Raw genomic sequence first — 9,402 nt, 5'->3', positions numbered from 1 at the left:
AATTAGTAATTTATTTTACTTAATGGGGCTGAGGATTTAGCTCAATGGCCCCACGTGTACCTTGCAAGCGCAAGGTCCTGAGTTCGATCCCCAGTACGGGGGTGGGGGGGGCTACGCAATGCCATCCAGGTTCCGGTGAAAGGTGGGAAAACCAGTTAGGAGCAGGAGTTGGGACCTGGAGACCTTACCATGGGGACTTCAACCCGTCTGGTCACAATCTGCTCGACTTTGGGCATTGCCTACGGCTGTGAGGTGGGGACAGTGCAGCTACCGCCTAGAGCTGTTGTAATGGTCAAATGAGCAATATAAGGGATCGTTACTTTTCATTCAGCCCATTCATCCGTGCGTGTACTTTTGCCAGAGATCATGGAAAAAAACTGGAATTACAAGACAACCTGAACAGTTTCCTAAAAAATCTGGGAGTGGATTAGTCGGCAATGACCGGACCTAGAGGAGCTGAGGAACGCCAGGGTGGGAGGAGGCACGGGAAGGTGGGAGTGTCCTCTAAAGAGGGGTCGCCTTCCTCGGGGACCCCCGCCGTACAGTCCACGCTCTGCCGGCTTTCCGGACTCCGCCAGGCCAACAGCCCGGAGCGACCGCGCTAGAAAGAGTGGAACCCACGGCGCTGATTGGCTGTCTGCGAGAAAGGGGCGTGACGGGCAGAGGCTACGGGGTTCGCAGCGGAAGGCCGCGGGTGCGCACTTCCGGTCTTTGTGGCTGGCCCCTCGGGTCTGCAGCTTGGGCCCTGGCGGCTCCTAGGCTTCGCGGTGAGGGACGCGGGCCCCGTGGCGGAGGGAGGGGAGGGTGGGCGCACGGCACTGGCACGGACTGGAGGTGGAGGAAGCCTGCTCCTCAGTCTGTCCGTCCCGGGTCGTGGCTCCGTGGTCTGCGGTCCGAGCGCTGTCGTTTCCCTACTCCCGTGACTCCGCAAACGCTGTGGTATAACCAGGAGTACAAAAAAAAAAACAGGGCCGAGTGCAGCTGGCTCCTGGTAGACCAGAGATGTGTAGCCGAAATATTCTGACTGGTCTCGGGCTGACCGCAGTGCTCCCCGGAGTACTAGGTAGGATTCGGTTTTCCTGGTGAGTTCTGCTGACTGAACTGAAGGGCGCACGCGCCTGTGGCCATCCCCACCCCATCCTAAAGTCATGCCTAGTCTCACAAAATTTAGTGCATAAATGTTGCCATATGCAGTTTACATGAAATTTTTGTACTCTCAAAGTACTGCTTTTAGAGTTCAGGGTTGACCTTTTCAGTGCCTGTGATACCTAACGTTTTTGAACCCATACGCAGCGATTTAACAACTCGTGGTTCATTCCTCCGTAGATTCATTTACGAGCAGAAATGTTTTCAGCCTAAGGCCGACTCCGGACAGAGCCATATAATATGTGCTCCAGTGTTGGTTGAAGAAATTCAGTAAATACCAGTTGCGACCAAATGGTGAATATCCCGTAATACTTAAGTCAACTCGTTTGACCTGAGTTTTTAAAAATATTTCACTACCTTAAATGAAAATTAACTCTGTATAGGTAGGAGGTAACTACAAGTAAATTTTAAAATTCTGTACCTGGATATTATTTATTACCCTTGGAAGTACAAGTTCTAAATTTTATTAAAAAGTTAATGAAAGTTCAACATTCATGTTGAAGACAGTTTTTCTTCTTGATTCAATCAGAATTGAAAGAACTTAAAAGGAAATTACTTTGTCATTATGTGGTTCACATTAATACGTATTCTCTTCTAAAATAATTTCCTGTAATGAGGTGGATGATTTTTAGTTTGTCATTTGATTATTCTTTATTTAGTTACAATCTTACACCTACTTTTCAACATTACTGAGGCCACTTTTTATTAAAAGTTCTTAGATTTTTTTTTTCCGTCTCTAAGTTAACCGTGCTTTTATATCCTTTAGGAAAGAAGAAATTATTCAAAGAAATTCTCAACCACAGAACCCAGTTGTACTGAGCTTTTTGCTAAGCTGTTTCAGCCCAGAATGGCTGAAGATTCCAGTGTAATTTCAGCCCTGATACCTCAGGATCATCCGGAACAAGGAGTAATACTAGTGAAAATAGAAGATAGCTTTTCCTGGGGTCCAAAATTTAAACAGAATGGGGATACTCAATCCTGCCAAGAACTATTTCGACAGCAATTCAGAAAGTTTTGCTACCACGAGACACCTGGGCCCCGGGAGGCCCTGTGCCGACTCCAGGAGCTGTGCTATCAGTGGTTAATGCCAGAGTTGCACACAAAGGAGCAGATCCTAGAACTCCTGGTGCTGGAACAGTTCCTGAGCATCCTGCCTGAGGAGCTGCAGATCTGGGTTCAGCAGCAGAGTCCAAGAAGTGGTGAGGAAGCTGTGAACCTGTTGGAGGATTTGGAGAGAGAGTTTGATGATCCAGGGCAGCAGGTGGGAACAGAGAGAAGGATGTATTGTGGGAAAAGGAATGTACAGCCTGCACATGTAGTATCCTAACAGTGAGATGAAAAGTTACATGTTTCTACATGACCCTGCAGTGATTGACAGGGCAGTACCTGTCTCTACCCTTAAATTTTCCCCTTCTTCTTCATCTGCAGAGATACTCTTGTTGACATGTCGATTTTTACTAAGCAGTTTCCCTGGGGATTTTCTCACAAAGCTAACCATATTTTACTTATTTTAGGTCCCAACTAATCCTCAGGGACCAGCAGTGCCATGGAAGGATTTGACTTTTCTTAGAACCTCCCAAGAATCAACAAACATCCAACTCCAGCCTTTAAAGACACAGCTGAAATCCTGGAAACCTTGCCTTTCACCTAGAAGTGGTGAGGAATGGGAATTTGTCTGGGAACTCATATCAGTTAAGCCTCTGGGTTTGAGGATGCAGAATGAATTGTGTTTATAAACTTGCCACATGTAAGCATCATGTTTATTTTTCTAAATAGAAGTGCCCAGGTCAGCAGCTTTGTATTCACTAGCCCTCATGAACTGTGTCAGTTTCTAGAATACCGATACGTGTTTGATACTGTTGTGGGCATTTATACCTATGTTAGGATAGGTCTCTTATCTTCAAGGAGCTGTCAGATCTAGATGAGTAGTGAACAAGCTAAAAGATTATTGTAATGCAGTAGTACTCTATTATGGAATAAAAGGAACAGGATACTGTCAGAGCACATACGATGGCACCTAACCCAATCTTAGAGGTTCAAGGAACATTTCCTGGAGGAAGAGTTACCTAAACTAAGATTTGAACTATATGAGTAGAAGAAAGCCAAGTAAATAGGTGGAGGGATGAGTGGCCTAAGCAGAGACTACAAAGTACTAAATTGTAGGTAGTTCAGTTTAACTTGGGTAGAGAATTGCTAAGGAAGGTCAGGGGAAAGAACTAGACAAGAAAATGGGACATGTAAAAACTTTGTGTCATATTAATTCATTTGAACAGTTTCTTAAGTCCAGAGGGGTATAGTTAAAGGGCATGGCACAAAGGAGTAATGTGGCTGGATTTCCAGTTTATAACTTAGCTGCAGTGAGAATGAATTTGAGGAAGGTAAAACTAGAGGCTTGTTAGAGATTTCTAATTCAAATGCTCACAATGAGTAAATCTGTGTATTAAGGTAGAGGAATGGGGAACATCAAGGCTAAATGCTTATTGTCTTCATTAAAATTGCCTTGGATTGGGGCCGGGGATTTAGCTCAGTGGCACTGTGCCTGCCTCACAAGCCCAAAGTCCTGAGTTCAGTCCCCTACCAAAGGAAAAAAAAAAGAATTGCATTCCACTGTCTGGTCATTGTTAAAAAGTGGAACATGAGGAAGAAGAGTGGAAGGTGATGCTCAAGTTTTAGTATTGAACAGTCTGGTTAATAGTGGTGCTCTTTAACTATTCAGCTAAATGGGAAAATTAAGGAAAAACAAATGTATCTGGTGACATGTGTAGATCTGGATGTTTTGCTGCTTGCGAAATATTCACAAGGAAAATACCCAGTTGATAGGAAGGAACCAAGAGGGAGAGAGGGAAGGGGAAGAGGAAGTAAAAAGAAATAAGATGTGTTATGTACGTTTGCTAATTCCCCACAGTGAATATAATCATGTACTACAAATATGTACTAATAAAAAATTTTTAAAGTTGATAGGAAATTAGTACCAGGAAAAAAAAAAATAAGTTGGGCTATAATCAACATCATTAAAAAAAGAAAATGCCAAATTGGAAGTTGGATATGAGAGTCTAATAGAATTGAGATAGGATTGGCGATATGGGGAGGCATTACCTTACAACATAAGTGGTAATTGAAACCTATGGGATAGAAAGTTTGCACAGTGAGGATACATGAGAGCCCAGAACAGGTCTGGAGGAACACTATATGTGTTACCAGCCCTGGCATCTAAGAAGGATCAGCCACAAAAGAGGTCCATGTGGCTAGAAGAGAATGTCTCTAGAAGGAAAATATGGTCCCCGGTGTCAGTGCTACAGAGGCCAACTAAGATCCAGAAAGTCTGGATTGGATTATGCAGTTAAGTTGGTGACTTTGACAAGAGTAGTATCAGTGGAAGTGATAGGGATAGAGAAGAGGGTAAGGGAGAAGGCAGATGGAGAATGAAGATGAGTACAGACATCCCTTTTAAGAAATTTTACTGTGAATGGGAGTGAGTGAGGTTGCTTGGCAGAAATGTGTAGGCAAGGAGGTTGGTTTTTAAAAAGTGAGAGAGACTTGAGCTTATTTAAATGCTGATAAACAGGAGTCGGTCAAGAAAGAGGTTGAAAATAATAAAATTACTGGGTGAGTCTCAGAGAAGGCAGAAAAAGATAAATGCAAAGTGTAGGTATAAGCCAGGCATTGCAGCTCACGCCTGTAATCCCAGCTGAGACAGGAGGATTGCTGAGTTTGAGGCCAGACTGGACTACATAGTGAATTCAAGGCCAGGATGAACTACATAGCAAGACCCTGTCTCACAAAATTAAAAAAACAAAACAAGTGTAGGTATAGGTATTGGCATTAAAGACCCTATTGACCAGTTGCAGAAAAATTACAGATAGACAGTGACATCATTATAGATAGACCCTTCTACTTTCTCTCATGTAGAAAGTGAATATTTAGAATGACTAAAGAAATGTAAAATCTGGTCTTTTTGCTATTTATCATTTCAGATTGTGAGAACAGTGAGACAGCAGCAGAGGAGAACATTTCAGGAGAAAAACCAGAGGAGCTCTCTCAGGAATCTTCATTTGGAGGAATTGGTGAGCATGAAAGCAACTTAGAGTGGCAGCAAAGAAGTGCTACTGGGGAGAAATTAAGAAGATCCCCTCCCCACGGAAACAGTTTTAGGCAAGTGATCGTCACACACAAATCTTTAGGAAAGAGAGACCATCTTGATGAACCTCAAAGATGCCTTATTTTAAGTACAAACTCTGTAACAAGTCAGAAAGTTGCTACAGAAGACAGACCTTATAGATGTGATACATGTGGCCACAGCTTCAAGCAGCATTCTTCTCTTACACAACATCAGAGAATCCATACCGGAGAAAAGCCCTATAAATGTAACCAGTGTGGGAAGGCCTTTAGTTTAAGGTCATATCTTATTATTCATCAAAGAATCCACAGTGGTGAGAAAGCATATGAATGTAGTGAATGTGGAAAAGCCTTCAATCAGAGCTCAGCCCTCATTAGACATCGGAAAATTCATACTGGTGAAAAATCTTGCAAATGTAATGAGTGTGGCAAAGCATTCAGTCAAAGTTCATATCTCATTATACATCAAAGAATACACACTGGTGAGAAACCCTATGAATGTAATGAGTGTGGAAAAACCTTTAGTCAGAGCTCAAAGCTTATTAGACATCAACGAATTCATACAGGAGAGCGACCCTATGAATGTAATGAATGTGGGAAAGCTTTCAGGCAGAGTTCAGAGCTGATTACCCATCAGAGAATACATAGTGGAGAGAAGCCTTATGAATGTAATGAATGTGGAAAGGCCTTCAGTCTAAGCTCGAACCTCATCAGACATCAGAGAATTCACAGTGGAGAGGAACCTTACCAGTGTAATGAATGTGGCAAAACCTTCAAAAGGAGGTCAGCCCTTGTCCAGCATCAGAGAATCCATTCTGGGGATGAAGCTTATATATGTAATGAATGTGGGAAGGCTTTCAGGCACAAATCAGTCCTTGTTCGCCACCAGAGAGTCCACACTGTGAAGTAACTTGTGAATACAATGAATATTGTAAATACTTCTATCAGATTTTTATTTTTATTAGCCAGACAGGTTTACTTTGGAGCATGATTCCATCAGAGTTATAAACTACTAGGTCTTGAGTCATTCTAGCTTGCTTTATGCACCATTTCCCAATGCTAGTGTGACTTGTCCCATGAAAGCTTTTCCTCGGATTAATCAGAACAGATAATGGGAGAATTATTACCTTCAGCTTTTCTTTTACAGTTAGAAATACTCAGGAAATAGGAAAAACGGGAATATAATATTGAAGCCTCGTTTTCTATCAAAATGTCATGAAAAGGGTGTAGGGATCCAGGCTTTGATACTACAGCTGATAGTGTGCCCCCGGCTTGGGACATAGCGTAGATAATGTGAGGGACTTTGTCTTAGGAACTTAAAAAGTTTCACTGGACCAATTTAGAATAGAAGAGCAGGCTAGAAATTAAATATGCATAGAAGAAAGTACAAATTTATTTATCCAATAGGTTTTTTGTTTGTTGTTTTTGAGTACTTCCTTCATACCAGAGACTAGATGTACAATGGAAAGTAAAGTATAATCCCTATGATCTAATGGGCAAGGCAGCTAGTCAGGCAATGACACAATGGTGTGATGAGTGCTTTGTGATTTTAAGGACCTCTCAGCCTTACATGAGGAAGGGGCAAAAATTATGTGAAGGATGAGTAGGGATTAGCCAGGGAGGTGGTGGTCCCAGGGAAAATGTTCCCATTAGAGGGAGCAATAGATAAAGACCAAGAAGAAAGTGTGAAACTTCCTGCTAAGTTCCTTTTGAATTAGAGCCACTTCTGTAAGAAACATGAGTGTAGCCTCAGAAGTAGTGCCTATAGCAAAATAAAAACAAATGGAGAAGTTTCTGTTAATAGACAAAACCTAGAGCCCTTGAACCACAGCATTGTGAGGAGCTTTGTCTTGCTTAGTGTGACCCAAGGAGAAGAGCTAATAGCTGGTTTGTGTTGTTTCCCAACCTCTAAATAGAGTAGAATTTCCATAGGGAGGTGGGTGGAGATGTATGAAAGAACCTAGCCTGGATGTTAGGAGTCCTTTAGAGGTCTAAATTTCCCTCTCCTAAATGTAAGTCTCCTTTGTTTCCTAAGACAGTATTGGACCTGCTGTCAGGTTAATCCCCAAGACTAGGTTGGGAGCTGCCATATTTATTTCTGAAGGGACAGCCTCACAATTCCTAGTATACTCCCTTGGGCTCGGGTGCTCAAAAGGTATTTGTCAGTGGCTAGGCCTGTGAGTTATTCTCCAGGTACCTTACACATTCGGTTTTGTCCTAATATCAACTGTATTTCACAGTATCTTCTGCAAATTGTGTTAAAGACAGTGTTAAAGAGAAATGAAGACAGGAGATAACAATCATGTTCCATCAAGATTTCTCCTCTTCTGAGGAGCCTTATGCTGGATCCTGGTGTGAGGTGGAAAGTTGTACACATTAATTAGCAGCAGAAAAATACACCATTCAATAGACCTAATTAGTTGGAGAAATCTGTGTAGAAATCCAGAATCCTGTGCATAGAAAAAGAATTTTCATGAAGATAAAAAGAACACCCTCCTTAATGTATATAGGTGAGTATGTGCTGGCCAGTAAGAATTGCAAGAGAGCTAAGTGCCCATGTTTGGAGAGAAATGAAAAAAAAGAATGGTATCAGTTGGAACTATCATAGAATGTAACAAAATATATAAGGGCTGTACAACTCTTGCTTTGTTCCTTTTCCAGAGAAACTGAAAATGATAGGATGTTAAGTAGGGATATATTGCAAAAGAAATACACTATAGAGAGCTCCTGCATATGTCAGTAAGAAATGTAAGAGGTATTTGCTAAGGGCTTTGTGTATATGAATTATTTCCTACTGCAGCCCATATTTTGCAGATGAGGAAATGAAGGCTAAAGCTCATAGCTAAAAAGTGGTAAGGTCAGACTTTGAACTCAGCTCTGCTATGGAACCATTTTATATTGCCTCTCCATGAAAAAAATCCCAATAGGAAAATTAAATAGATCACAAAAGAAGCAGTGCCAATGGACAATACATGTATGTTCAATCTTATGAGTTAAAGAGTGTATTGAATCAAGAGTTGAGACAGCACATACAAAACTGATAAAAGATTTCAGGGAAATTGGGACTGGTGCTGCTGGTGGAATGTGAATAGACAGTATCTCTGGCAATCAGCACCAAAAGCCTTAAGCATTGCCTTTGACTTGAAATTCTACCTGGGAATATATTTCAGAAATGATCATGAATGTACAGTCTTAAAAGCTGTTAAAACTGGTGTTGATTAATGCTGAAAGAAGTGAAGCATTCATGATATATTATTAAATAAAAATACTTCAAGATAATATGTACAATAAGATCCATGTAAAATATATATTTATGCATTAAAAGTACTGGAAATACAACCTCAAGGTGCTATACTGGTTATCTCTGGGTGGGAGGTATAGGTAATTTAATGTTCTATTGTGCTTTTATGTATTCTAAAGAAAGGGCTGGAGGTGTAGGTCAGTGGTAGAGTGCATACTTAACATGTTAATCCCCAGCACCAAAAAGTGAATGGAAGCCTAGGATAGTTGGGAAAATATTAAAACAAAACAAAACTTGCTTTCTGTAGCATCTCTGTTCCTTCCAAGACTTGGTTTGTTAGCAAACTTAACTCATCCTCAATTATGTTACCATTCCCCCACCTCCCTACTGGTGATTGAACCCGTGGCTTCAGGCATGCTAGCTAGGCAGGCACTTCACTGAGCTATATCGCTAGTCCCAATTTTATCGTTGATAAAACAACAATGGTAGACTTGCCCATCTCAAATATAATATTTAAAAAGTCCTCTGCAGATTGTAAGTCCCTGTGCAAATAAAAGTCACATGCCTAAAGATTCATGGCTGAGGGCTGGGGATTTAGCTCAGTGGTTCCGCCGCCTGCTACGTAAGCACAAGGACCTGAGTTCGATCCCTGGTACCAAAAAAAAAAAAGATTTATGGTTGAGAAAAGCAACACCCTTAAAATGTTCAAGTCCTTTGGTCATTAGTGCTAGCCCATGAATTCTGCAGCTGTAAGCAAGTCTGAAGTCTTATGTGAAAAGAGCCGAAGAAGATGGTCTTTTTACGGTCAGAAGTTCAACATTGTATGCTTGTGAAACATATTTTTTTCTTTCACCAATCTTTTCTGTAAGAGAAGCAGTTCATGCCTTTCTGCTCAGGGC

General features: G+C 41.5%; 1 protein-coding gene across 2 annotated transcripts; it reads left to right on the top strand.

Moving 5' to 3' along the window:
* The first annotated feature begins 647 nt into the window (after positions 1–647).
* Positions 648–8,800, top strand: Znf397 (zinc finger protein 397). Of its 2 annotated transcripts, XM_087193352.1 has the most exons (5): positions 653–767; positions 1,327–1,440; positions 1,913–2,407; positions 2,661–2,802; positions 5,121–8,601. In XM_087193352.1, the coding sequence occupies exons 2-5, from the start codon at positions 1,438–1,440 to the stop codon at positions 6,170–6,172; spliced, it is 1,692 nt and encodes a 563-aa protein (XP_087049478.1). In that variant the 5' UTR covers positions 653–767; positions 1,327–1,437; the 3' UTR covers positions 6,173–8,601. The 2 variants fall into 2 exon arrangements, with proteins under 2 accessions (XP_021092336.1, XP_087049478.1); XM_021236677.2 differs by lacking the exon at positions 1,327–1,440 and having other exon boundaries at positions 648–767; positions 5,121–8,800.
* The last annotated feature ends 602 nt before the right edge of the window (positions 8,801–9,402 follow it).

Source organism: Heterocephalus glaber, unplaced genomic scaffold (genome assembly GCF_053883595.1).
Source record: "Heterocephalus glaber isolate CG9 unplaced genomic scaffold, H.glaber_assembly_v1.0 deba00000331, whole genome shotgun sequence".
Lineage (NCBI taxonomy): Eukaryota > Metazoa > Chordata > Mammalia > Rodentia > Bathyergidae > Heterocephalus > Heterocephalus glaber.
Note: the sequence above shows the minus strand (reverse complement) of the source record. Positions and strands in the feature narration are given on the sequence as shown.